Source organism: Propithecus coquereli, unplaced genomic scaffold (assembly GCF_000956105.1).
Source record: "Propithecus coquereli isolate 6110/MARCELLA unplaced genomic scaffold, Pcoq_1.0 Scaffold473, whole genome shotgun sequence".
In the NCBI taxonomy this organism is placed as follows: domain Eukaryota; kingdom Metazoa; phylum Chordata; class Mammalia; order Primates; family Indriidae; genus Propithecus; species Propithecus coquereli.
The window spans coordinates 978,191-990,374 of record NW_012150541.1 but is presented as its reverse complement, the minus strand read 5'-3'; the positions used below and the strand labels follow the sequence as shown (position 1 = coordinate 990,374).

Here is a 12,184-nt window from a genome sequence, read left to right as displayed (position 1 = left end):
CGCAGGGCCCCCTGAGCAGTTGGGCGCCAGAGAAGCCGGGAACAGGGCCCCAACCCTCGCTGTCCAGTACTGAGCCACCAGCCACATGCGGTCATCGGGCACTTACGGTGTGACCACTCTAAACTGAGAAGTCTTCTGTGTACTTCTAAGACTTTGTGTGAAAAAACAGATGTTTTTATGGGCAGAGTTGCGTCCTCCCAAAACTCATATGTTGTCCTACCCCCTGGTACCACAGAATGTGGCTGTATTTGCAGACAGGGTCTTTTAAGAGCTAATTAAGGTAAAACGAGGTCATTGGGCTGGGTCCTAATTCAACCTAGCTGGTGTCCTTGTGAGAAGGGATTAGGGCACAGACACACACACAGGGAAGAGCAGAGAGAAGGCCTCAGAGCAGACCATGCCTGCTGACACTTTGATTTTGGATTTCCAGCCTCCAGAACTGTGAGCAAATGAACATCTGTGACTTAAGCCCCTCAGTACCCAGTCTGTATTTTGGTACGGCAGCTCTCACAAGTGTCACATTAATTTTTTTGTGTTGATTACAAGTTGACATGATAATACTTGAGATATGTTAAATATTACTAAAATTAATTTCACTTCTTTTAATGTAGCAACTAGAATATTTAACATAACACATGTGGCTCACATTATGTGTCTACCGGACAGCGCTGCTCTGAGCCAAGCACTTGGTTCTTGCTGTCACCAAGAACATTCTCTCACCAGCACACCTGTCCACATGCTGGGGACGTGGAAGCTGACTGCATAGCCTCTGGGGCCATCCGGGCAGCCAGAATTGCTTGCATGCCTATTGGTATGCATTCCTTACATTAAACAAATATTTGAAAAGCTAAAACATAATCTAAAAGAATTAGAAAACGGGAACCAAAGCCAGGAAGGAAGAGAATTTACGTCAGAATGACAGGGAAAAGCAGGATAACAAGCACCAAAGCAAGATTTTTGTGTGCGTGACCCAGTGCCATTTCTGTAATTTTGAAATAACTGTCAGGAGTAGGGTCATTACCCACGGGGATTTGGAGAGAAGGATGAGTCTGGGCTCCCGTGTGGCCCTGAAGGAAGTGGACACAGCAGATGGTCGAGAGGGAGGGAGAGAGGTAGGAACAGGCAGCTGTGAAGGTAAATTGTAAGAAATCAAAAAAAAGCACATTGGTTTTGTAGGAGCAAGATGAAGTTTTGTGATACCTATTTTATTATTAAAATTTAGAATTGTGCCCCTCGGTGATGTACTTGTACTTTGACCAAGGCCCATTATAATCGTGTTTCATTTCCTGGGCTTCTATGACTGAGTCACGTTTTCTCCTGTGACTCCTGTATCCACGTGCCTTAGGGAACGTGGGTTTTCCTTTTCTGACAGACTCGCTCTGAGCTCTGCACCGCCTTGGCCGCGGTTCTGCCCTGGACACTGCTGAACAATCTGGCTCTCTGGGCAGAACCAGCTGCTGGACCCAGTTCTCTCGGTCACCTGTGCCCAAGTTCCCAGGCTGAGACCCTCACCCCTCCCCGCCCAGGGCCCCCAAGCCAATTTCTGTCATTCTGCCCCTGGACTACCAGTCTGCTTTCTAATAAGGTGGCCTTGGCGTCACAGCTCAAATTGCTTCAGAGACACCCAACCTCAGGGTCCCCCATCTGCTCTTCAGGCAGAGCCAGGCCCAGGCAGGCGAGTCTCTTACCGTAGGGATCACACTCACAGAGCCACCCTCCTCGCCCACAGCACCTGACCTTCTTCTGAAGGTGGCCTCTGACTCCCAGCCCTCTGCACTTTCTTGTGGTCTCACCTGGCGTGGACCGGCTCTCCCCGCTTGCTGTCTCGGTGCGGACCCCTCCCACGTCTGGGCGTGTTCCTGTGCTCTCTCCTGCCTGGGTCCCCCCAGCACCGCGTCCTACTGTCCCCCCTCTCCAGCACTCTTCGTGCCTGTTTCCACCTCGCCCTTGCCGTGGGACTATTTGTATGTATCCTGTGCGCCCTACTCTGTGTATCTCAAACTTTCCTGGCCCCCTGAGTCCCCCAGGGAATCTTGTTAAAATGCAGATTCCAATTCAGTGGGTCTGGGGTGGGGCCCAGGGCTCTGCATTTCTAAGCAGTTCCCAGATGATGGCCTGGGTGGGTCCAGGGACCACCCTGAGTCCCCAGGCCCCTCCAGCGCAGAGGCAGGGCTGTGTCTGCTGCTTCTTTGTCTCCTTCTGAGGGAGCCTGGGCCACATGAGGCCTAGGACCTCACTCCATTTTTTTTAATAGTTTAATTTTTCAGAGCAGTTTTAGGTTTGGAGAAAAATTAAGCAGAAAGTACAGAGTTCCCATTATCCCCCTGTCCACACACACACACACACACACACACACACACACACACACACACACAGCCTCCCTGCTGTCCAGCTGTCATTTGTTACTGAGTTGAGCACATTCTGGCTGTGCCTGAGCAGACAGCACACAACCGAGAGGCCCTGCCACTCAGACGTCCCACAGAGTTCCTTGCATTTGTCTCAATCTTGCCTCCCGGCGCAGACTCTGAGCCCTGAGAGGGCCACGGAGCTCCCTCCTCCCTTCGCCCACCCCTGCGCCTGGCCTGGTGCAGACCCCGCCTCCCTCTGCCACGTGCTGGTCGTAGGATTGGGATTTATAAGTGTGCTCCTTTCCTGAGTCTGACACGAACTTGGCTTCAGGGCCGCGTTCACTGCGAAGGTTGTAGATCTTACAAAGACAAGTCCTTGCAAGAACAGGCCCGGCTTTTCCTGTCTAGACTCCTGTGCGTCTGTTGGAAATAACCATCTTCAGCCAGAGCGACGCCAGCAGTTTGCTGAGCGAGTGCACGGGCAGGCTACCACGCAGGGGGCGCCTCTGGCGTAGAAGTTTCCTGACTTGACTGACGTGCAAGTTCCCCCAGGTCCACGTCCTGAGCGTCTGCCTGCAGCTCTGGGAGTGTTTAAATCACAAGAATTCCTTCCGTTTTATTTTACATTTATTTCGTTTCAGGAAAAAAAAATTGCAACTGTGATTTTAAAAAATGTATTAGGGTAAGGGGACTTAAGACCTCAGTTAAGCTTGAAAACCAGCGATTACTGGGGTCCCCGAGATTACAAAATGGAAGCCACGTGGCCCCTCGCTCTGGCAAACTGTGACTCAGCCGTAGCTCCCCCAATGCAGCGCCTCGCCTCGTGGCCCGTTTCCCTGTGTAATTATACACTTGCCACGTGGAAGCGATACACATCCTCGAGCCAATTCACTGTTTAAATTCATACAGCTTCCTAGAGGAAACAGAGGCTTATAGGACCCAGGGCAGGTTTGTTCCTGACACCGCTGACGGAGCAGTTAAAGGAGCAGAGGTCCCAGGCCCCAGACCCGCAACGGCCCCTCCGTGAGCGTGCAGGGAGGGCAGAGGGGCCGCTGAGAGACGGGGGGCAGGTTATATTAAAGTTTCTTTATCTTTGTGCTTTGGAACCAGCAACGCTGAATGGATTTTCTGCTTCTTTATATTGGACACTCTCGGTTTTGAATTATGTTCTGTTATCTTTCTGTATTTCTTCCGCATGAACTCATTCTTCTGTTTTTGCTTTTCCGCCGTTTTAAAAAGTTTGAATGTCTTTCAGCCTGGCTTTGGGTCTCTTAATCTTTTCCTTTCTCTCCATAAAACATCATTTCCATCTGTTTCCATTTTCGTTCTTTTGCATGTCTTCCTTCCTGGGCTAATCATGACTCCTTGCTCTTTTCCACCCCATTCTTACCCCTCTTTGAGCTTTGCCCAGAAGCCTTCTGTTCGGTTTTATCATGGCAAACGAGTGCTCTTTTCTGAAGATGCTCTGAATTGTCTTATTGTGTTTGGTTGAGGCCTAGTAATTTTCAATAAAGCCCTTAATCCAAGTACTTCACTGAAAATTACCAGGCTTCTCTATGGAAGATGAAAGTCGAAAATAGAAGTCCTCCTGTAAGGAAAATTTAGTCAGAGTGAGACAGTCGGTATTAGCCAACACTAAACTACCTCCAAAATCAAGAAACAGCCTTGGCAGCACTGACAAACGCAATACATAATTTATAGCCCGAGTGATGGATGAAGCCTGTGACTATTTTCAACTGTAGCTCTGTTTTCTTTCCCCCCAAAATAACCTCCCCTTGACAAAGTTCACACTTTGCCTTGCACCAAAGTGAAAAAAACAAAAAACAAAAAATGATGCAGCTCGCATCATCTTGTGGACTAAAAATAGGGATTTGGGAGCAAGTTTCCATTTTTGGTCAATGGTTGGATTTCTTTTCTAAGTACTTAGGGTGAAGTTTTCTCATCCTTTGCATTTCTCTTCAAAAATACAGTTGTTATTAAGAGGAATTTCAGGTCAGCAAAATGGAGCTCTCTTACAAGTTTATTCTTGACATTTCTAAAATTTTTTAAAAATCTGATATTAGCCAGAATCTGTTCAATTAGGCAGAAGTTGGCCTGAATAGTCAAGGAGATCGTATGTTCATTATGACTAGGTCTTATACAGAAGAGTCATTTATTACCAAAACATGAAAAAAGCAATTTTTAGAATCAGTAACAACACTGCCTGCCCCACCCCCCAGCCCCCAAGGATCACAGACAAGTTTTCCCAGTTGCAAGCCATCTGTGTACCCACTACCCTCTTGCACCCACTACCCTCTTGCACCCACGAAGTGCAGAGGTGAAGATAGGGACCTGCCTCGAGGCATTCAGGTCTGGCATTAGGACTCTCGTACACTAGATAAATTACAAAGCCCACCTCCAGACTGTCACGCAGGTGGGCATGGGGTCTACCTATCTCACAGGTGCAGGAGTAGCTTCTACTGAGTTGGGGAGGATTTCACAGAGGTGGTCACATGTAAACTAGTTCTCAAAGAATGAAATTACGTTTGCCAGATGATGGCTGGGAGGGGAGGGCCTGGAATTCCATGGAGTGGGAATAGCATAGGTAAGGCGAGGGTCCCTGAAGACCTCCGGCTTTTCTAGGCTTCCCTGGATGCAGAAGCAGAGATGTAGAGGACTATTGTAGTCCGTTTGGGCTGCTATAACAAAATACCATGGACTGGGTAGCTTATAAACAGCAAATGCATCTCCCACAGTTCTGGAGGCCGGGAAGTCCTAGATCAGGGTGCCAGCAGATTTGGTGCCTGGCAAGGGCCTGCTTCCTGGTTCATAGATGGTGCCTCCTCACTGTGTCTTCACATGGTGGCTGGGGCCAGGGGTCTCTCTTGGGCCTCTTATAATCCCATTCATGAGGGCTGCACCCTCATGACCCCTCAAAGGCCACATCTCCTAATATCATCACCTTGAAGATAAGGATTTCAACCTATGAATTAGGGAGACACAGCATTCAGACCTCAGCAAGGACCTGCAGCTAGTCTGTCAGTGGCCTTGCAAGCCGCCTGAAGATCTGACTTACTCCACTGAAGATTTGGCTTACAAGGAGCCAGTGGAGATTTCATGAAAATAGAGGATAATAACTTCATCTCCCTCTTTTCAGGGGGGTAATTCTGGCACCATGGTGGCTGCAGACCTAGAGGAGGGAGGGAAGGGGCCAGAGACCAGAGAAGGGGCTGGAGCAGTTGTCCAGGCCTGAGATGTGGAGGTCCCAGCAAAGGCAGTGGCAAAAGGGAGGTGGGATTAGCTAATCATGCAGTGTCTCTTAAATGGGGTCAAAGTCAGAAAAGTGAGTGCCAGGAGGGGCAGGGCACCCAGTGAGCCTCAAGCTGAGAGCCCTGGATGGAGGAAGATGCAGGTACAGAATACTCAGCTTGTTGCAAAGAACAGACAGGATCCTTTGATCCTGTTAACATCTGAGCAAGGTGGCAGGTATGTTGATCTCACAGTTGCATGCAGGGTATTTAAAGGAGAGGGAGAGAAATGAGCCAGGTGTCTACTACCGTGATGCCGGGTACAGTAGAGTCCTGGGCCAGGCTTTTGGTGGAGACGTCTTAGAGACATGTCCTTGAAGACATTGTAGTGGGTTCAGTGATGGCCCCTAAAGAGATATGTCCATGTCCTAACACCCAGTACCTGTAAATGTGACATTATTTGGAGATAGGGTCTTCGCAGATGTGATTAAATTAAGGATCTTGGGATGAAATCATCCAGGATTACCCAGAGTGGGGGTGGCCTAACTCCAATGACAAATGCCCTCATAGGAGACAGAAGAGGAGAAGACACAGGAACAGAGGAGAGGGCCTTGTGACGATGAAGGCAGAGATTGGAATGATGCGACCACAAGCCAAGGGGTGCCAGCAGCCACCAGGAGCTGGAAGAGGCAAGGACGGATTCCACTGCAGAGGGAGCTCAGCCCTGCTGACACCTTGATTTCAGAACTCCGGGCGCACAGATTGCTGTTGCGCTTTTAGCCTCCCAGCTTCTGGTCATTTGCACGGCAATCCTAGCAAATTAACACATAACAGGAGTTGGCAGCAGAGAGAAAAGTGGAAGCACACAGAGGCCAGGCAACGGTGGTCAGTGAGGACGTTGTGCTCAGCAGGGGGCTGAGCAGGGAGAGACCCAGAGCAGACGGCGGCCCATCCTCGTGGTGGAATGAGAAGGCTGCGCAAGGTGGACTCCAAGACTGTGAATGGCCTGAGTATTGAGGAAGAGATGAATTCCCACTGCAACAGGGGAATAAAAGATAGCTCTTCAGTTGGATGTCCTTTGTTCATTCTTTTTAAAAGGAACAAGCTTTCCAACTAGCCACGACCCTGGCTTTGCGGACTGGCCCAAGGGTCAGACTCCCCGCACGCCCACCCGTGTGTGCGGCTCCTCTGCTTGGGCCCCTGCCCCGGTTGCACGACTTCTCGCCAGCACAGCTGCCCTCTCCCCTTGCAGCGTTCACACTTTGTTCTCTGTTGGCTAATCCCTGCTCGCCTACGGCCACGCCATTGTCTCTCCCATCTTTAAGGAAAGTTCTCTCTTGTTCCGGCTCCCCTGTCCAGCAACTGCCTGTTTCTCCTCTTCTTTCTCCAGCACTCCCCAAAGAGCTGTCTGTCCTTGCTTTTCCTGTCTCTCTCCGCCCTTCTCCCGGGTGGCCCCTCCCTCCGAGGCCCCCAGGGGTTACCTGTGCAATGAAGGAGAGGAGACAGCGTCCCCTTGCCTTCCAATTAAAGGGCCTAGCAAGAGGCAACCGTACCTTTCGCTGCCTGCTTTAGGCTTTTCAAGGTCGTCCTTTGCAGAATTACAGAGGTCCTGGGCTAAAGAAAGAATGAAAATTTTCTTATTTTTTTTCAAAAAATTTCCTTCCTCACTTTTTCTTCCAGGGCATTAAAAGCTGAGCAAGTAGTTTTCTGTTTTGACTAATAAATAATTGCCGTGGGGAAAAAGAAGCTATGTTGATGAACAGGAGTTCAATGGGCAGTGATTCCTATATAACTTGAGCAGTGATTCCAATGATTCCTCTATAACACAGTGATTCCTCTATAACTCAGGCAGTGACTCCTGTATACCATAGGCAGTGATTCCTATATAACTCAGGCAGTGATTCTAGTGATTCTTCTATAACTCGGGCAGTGACTCCTATATAACTCGGGCAGTGATTCCAGTGATTCTTGTATAATTCAGGCAGTGATTCCTGACCCCATTCCTCGGGTGGCTGGCTCCATCTTGCACGCACCTGGGGAGAGGGTAGCATTGCTACTGCAAGGTCCGTCAGCTGTGAGCTGCAGACCACAGAGAGAATATTTCATTACTGCAGCTGGGGGAGTCAGGCCTGACTCTGTCTTCAGAAGGGTCTTTGCAAAAAGTCGATCCTTTGCTCAGATCAGTCGAATTCACTTGAGAACCCCAGAAGGACCAAGGATGGGGCTTGGTTCAGGGAAAAAGCGAGGGGCCTGGGAACAGTGGAGGTGCATTCTGTAAGGAGTGGTTGGGGGCAACCCTGAGACTCGCTGGGCTCCCTGTCAGCTGGGTCACAGCCCTTGGAGCCACCACAGTCTTCCTCGTGACACACATCTTACCCGGGTATGCCAGCCTCTCGCCCTGGAGGGACTGGGCAGATGCTCTCACTGTCAGCGCTTGTCGAGCAAAGGAGTGACTAAACAAGGCCTCATCCTGGTCCTTGGCCTCCTGAGCCCCTGTGGTGCTGAGGGATCTCAGCCAGAGTTCTGGATTCTTCTACACTGTGGATTTTATCCATGTCAGTGTCAAAGAGCTATGTGGGACTTTGGAAATTTGGAGGGTAATTAAGTTTGACTCTTCCCCGTAACTGCCGGGAAAAACAGATGAAGTTTGGAAGAATGGCTGAAATTCAAGTATCCCATAAAACACCTTCACTGGTGAGTTATTTACAGCTAGTCAACAAATTAAATGGGAGTCACCCACCGATATCCTGGTGAGTCATCTCGGCCTGAATTACGAGTAGGGAACAGCTGTCCCGGCTGGCGCCTTTCTTTTCATTAGCGGAGCGGGGTGCTCTTGTCCTGTGAGATCGATGTTCTCATCCTACCTGAGTCGTCCGTCATCACCTCATGGGTCTCCGTGAGAAATCAATACCCGCTACCTTCTCCGCAGCCACTTCTGTCTTGGAACTAAGGAAGGAGTTTCATCAGAAAAAAAAAGTTTTCTATTTGCGGAACTTGAAGAAATGAGACTTTGGAAATCCAGGGTCAGAAAGACAGGAAGAGATTATCCTCTCGAGGAGAATGTGGCTAAAATCCTCCGCAGGGTGGGAAGAATGTGCTCCACGCAGCAAGTAAACTACTGATTGCAAGAATGCCATAAATTGGATTAAGTGTTTCGAATCAGAAAATGAAGTCGTCTGCTGATCTGGGGCTTTTTTATTTGGGTGTGTGGTCAACCTCATCAGCCTGCAGCGCCTCTGAGAACGGAGCCCAGCCCGGGCGTTCAGTCGCAGAGGTTAAAAGGATTCTTTCACTGAGATAATGTGTTCCTAGATCATATTGAATCTGGTTTTTCTCTGGCACTGAAATATTTTTCAGGATGTTCACGTTGGAAATATGAATTGCCCACATTCTCCTTAGAGCCCCATCCAATTAAAAGTAGATGACAATCTCCTCTATGCAGGAGCCTTTCAAACATGCTGGAGGGATTGGGGGATATATATTTATAGAAAATACAACCATGTAACCTCGGGCCGAGTAAGATAAGATGTTTATTCAAGGCTTGTATTTCTTTTAAAAACAATTACTTTTGATATGTATCTGAAGTATCTAATCTGTCATTTAGGATAAAGACAGATTAAGCTTTTACTCAGGAAGGAATTGGAAGCCCTAACATCCTAGAGAGTGAGCATTAGCTTGCAGGAAACTAAAGGAAAATCCGGTGAAAGAGACCTGCCAGTAAAGGTAATGTTTTCTTTGAAATGGAAATATGCTGAGGGAGGGACTGGTCCCGAGCTTTAAAAATACATTAAAAGTGAGAGAAGTTCTCCCTTTCTAGACATGTGAGCCTGGGCTCCGGCAAAGGACGTAAGTAAGATTTAGAGCAGCAGATTGAGTTGTTCAAAGAATGTGGGGCAACTTTAACCCTTCGGCAGGACGGGGGAACAGATTGGGGGTTCTGGGAGCTGAACAAGCACCAGAGTGTGGCTGTGGGCAGGACATCTTGGCCACCTGCTCCCCTCACTGAACACTGCTCCTGTCTCAGAAATCTTTTTCTACTTTGCGGGTTATTTTTATTTTGTTATTCAAAGTATTAAAATACAACTCTTACTCCAGAATAAGTTCTTTCTCATCAAAAATAGCAGTTGGTTTCTTTAAGTAGTAACTATGACAAGAGCATTTGGGGACCACTTAAGTAAAACAGTGTTCTTAAGTTTACTGGGTAATTCAGTGGTAAGTCGGCTTCAGTGGGGCCATCCTCTAGGAAAAGGCAAAGACTAGCGGGCCGGCAGGGGTTCGCTGCCAAGGATGGCACAGGCTTGGGGCCTGGCTGCCAATATCTCCTCTGGGAACCTGGAGTTGGGGACCAGTCTTGAATCTTTCAGAATCCATGGTCATATCATCGAAAGCAAGAACTTTGGAAAAAGGCCAAGCTGGGCCATGTCCACCATTTACCCGCTGTGTGCTCTTGGACAAGTTACTTAACCTGTCTGATCCTCACCTTCCTTTTCTGCAAAATGGGTATAATGAAGATATGCACCTGACAAAGTGATTGAAGGGCTTGAGGAGAATGCAGGTGGCTGGACATAGAGAAAGTTGGAAAAAGCTAAAAGCTGTAAGTGCCTCTTGCTGCTGTGGCAGTTGTTGCTGCCCTCGTGGGGATGGTGATGCACCCCAGTATGTCTTTAGTGTCCCAGCAGTCCAAGTTCTGGCAGGAACACATAGCTCACACCAAGGATTGGTGCTGCCAAGCTGTGAGGATGGTGGCAGAGAAGTGGGTGATTCATGGCTGGGAACACAGTCTGTGATGGGAGGAAGCTCTGTTCAAATCAGCCACCTTCAGTTCTGTTCACTAGGCCTGGTTGCAAGGCCCTGGGCTGAGGTTCAGCAGTTTTGCAGACTGGAGGTGCCCAGCCGGTGCCCTCAAGGGCAGGAAAGAACATTCCGGTTTCAGTGCATTACCAAAGGTCCTAAAGTGCCAGGATCCCGGATCGTTGTGGGAGCACAAAGGAGGAAAGTGGAGGACAGCCAGGAAGGCTTCCTGGAGGAAGTGGTTCCTCCAAATATTCTGTTTTTCTCAAGTTATCCACTTTATTTGATTTTTCCTGAGGAAAATAAGGGAAATTCAGGCCTATTATATATCACAAATTATTCCACATGTGTCAAAAGTTTATCAGTGTTTTAAAAAATCAGTTCCTTGGAAAGGCACTTTCAAATTATTTACCAGACAGAGTTCCCCTTTTCAAAATGCTAGCAGGCTTGACATCTACAGCATATTTGCACGCATAAAACAAACTTCTTGCAAGCTTTAATTTAGAATTGAAATATAGCCTGATCTTTCTGACAGTTGATGATTTTCAACATAGTGTTTACTAAGGGGGCGATTTGGAAAAGTAGCCAAGTTGGGAGCCCCCAGTTTCTACATAAATGCTCCTCGAGCCTCCCCTTGCTCTGCACTTCCTTCTCCCTGGCTCCCAGGCTGCACTGACGGGGGGCTTCGGGGCCACATCTGCGGCAGGATGGTGAGGAGCTAGTGAGGATGCTGGACAGACCGCTCTGACCCTGGCCGGGGGCCGCTGGGACTGATGGGCCAGGGGTTTAGCCGGCTGATGCCAGGTCATGAACCAACGCACAGGAGCCTCTAGAAAATATTTGTGTTTTTCCAACATTATTTCCGTAGTGTTTCCATTAATCAAACGCATTTCTAAATTGTTCTGTTATGATGATTTGTGTCACTTTTTACTCTGTGCAATTCAGGTTTGGGTTTCTATTTCTCTCTTTTCTTTACTTTCACTGTAGATGTGGGAGGAGGCCATTGCCTTGGGCAAGGAACTGGCCGAACAGTATGAAAACGAAATGTTTGATTACGAGCAACTCAGCGAATTGCTGGTAGGTCTTTATTTCTTTTCATTTATGTGCACACAGGCAATCTCAGCTTGTTTTTCTGGAATTTCTCCTTCCATTTTAATGTTGGGATTCACCTCAGGCATTCTATGGCCTTGGCGTGTTCCTCCATTTTATCCAGGGAGATGATTTCAGTTTATTTTCTGGTTGGTTCTGCCCCATGAATATTCACTTTTTATTCCCAAATTAGCTCTTACAATCAAACTCCAACACTTCTAGGAATGGATTGTCCATAAACAAGAGCTGATCTTGTACTCAGTGGTCTTGACAGCCCAGGAGTCTCTGAGAGTCTCCCCTAGTTTAAAACTGACCCCTCTACGAGAGGGGATGGGCAGAGAGGAGCTAGAACTTTCTGCTGCCACGGAAGCTCTGCAAGTCCCCAGTCACTGCCTCCTCAGCTATGTCATTTCGTATTCAGCATATCGCCTTGATGGTGTTGTGATGTTTGCCATTAAATTAGAGCAGAACAATTCTGTCCTTTTAAATTCTTCTTTAACCTATCCCAGTATCCGATCCATCCCATTTTACAAATCCTATGGGCCAGCCAAGAAGGAAAACCACTTCCGTGGCACCTCTTTGCTTATTGAAAACACCAGTAGATCACAACTGGTTGCTGAATGTGGCTCGTGTGTTCAGCTTCCCTTGCTGAATGACGGAGGGTGAGTGGAAGGTAACGTCGAAGCTACGTGGTGGGAGTATTCAGGTGCATGCCTCAGGACCCTGCTC

General features: G+C 48.3%; 1 protein-coding gene across 1 annotated transcript in view; it reads left to right on the top strand.

Moving 5' to 3' along the window:
* The window catches only part of DOCK1 (dedicator of cytokinesis 1), a 484,728-nt gene that overhangs the window by 431,522 nt on the left and 41,022 nt on the right, over positions 1 to 12,184 (top strand). The window contains exon 39 of the mRNA XM_012655364.1: positions 11,354 to 11,443. Within this exon, the coding sequence (XP_012510818.1) occupies positions 11,354 to 11,443 (90 nt within the window). The remainder of the gene's footprint in view (positions 1 to 11,353; positions 11,444 to 12,184) is intronic.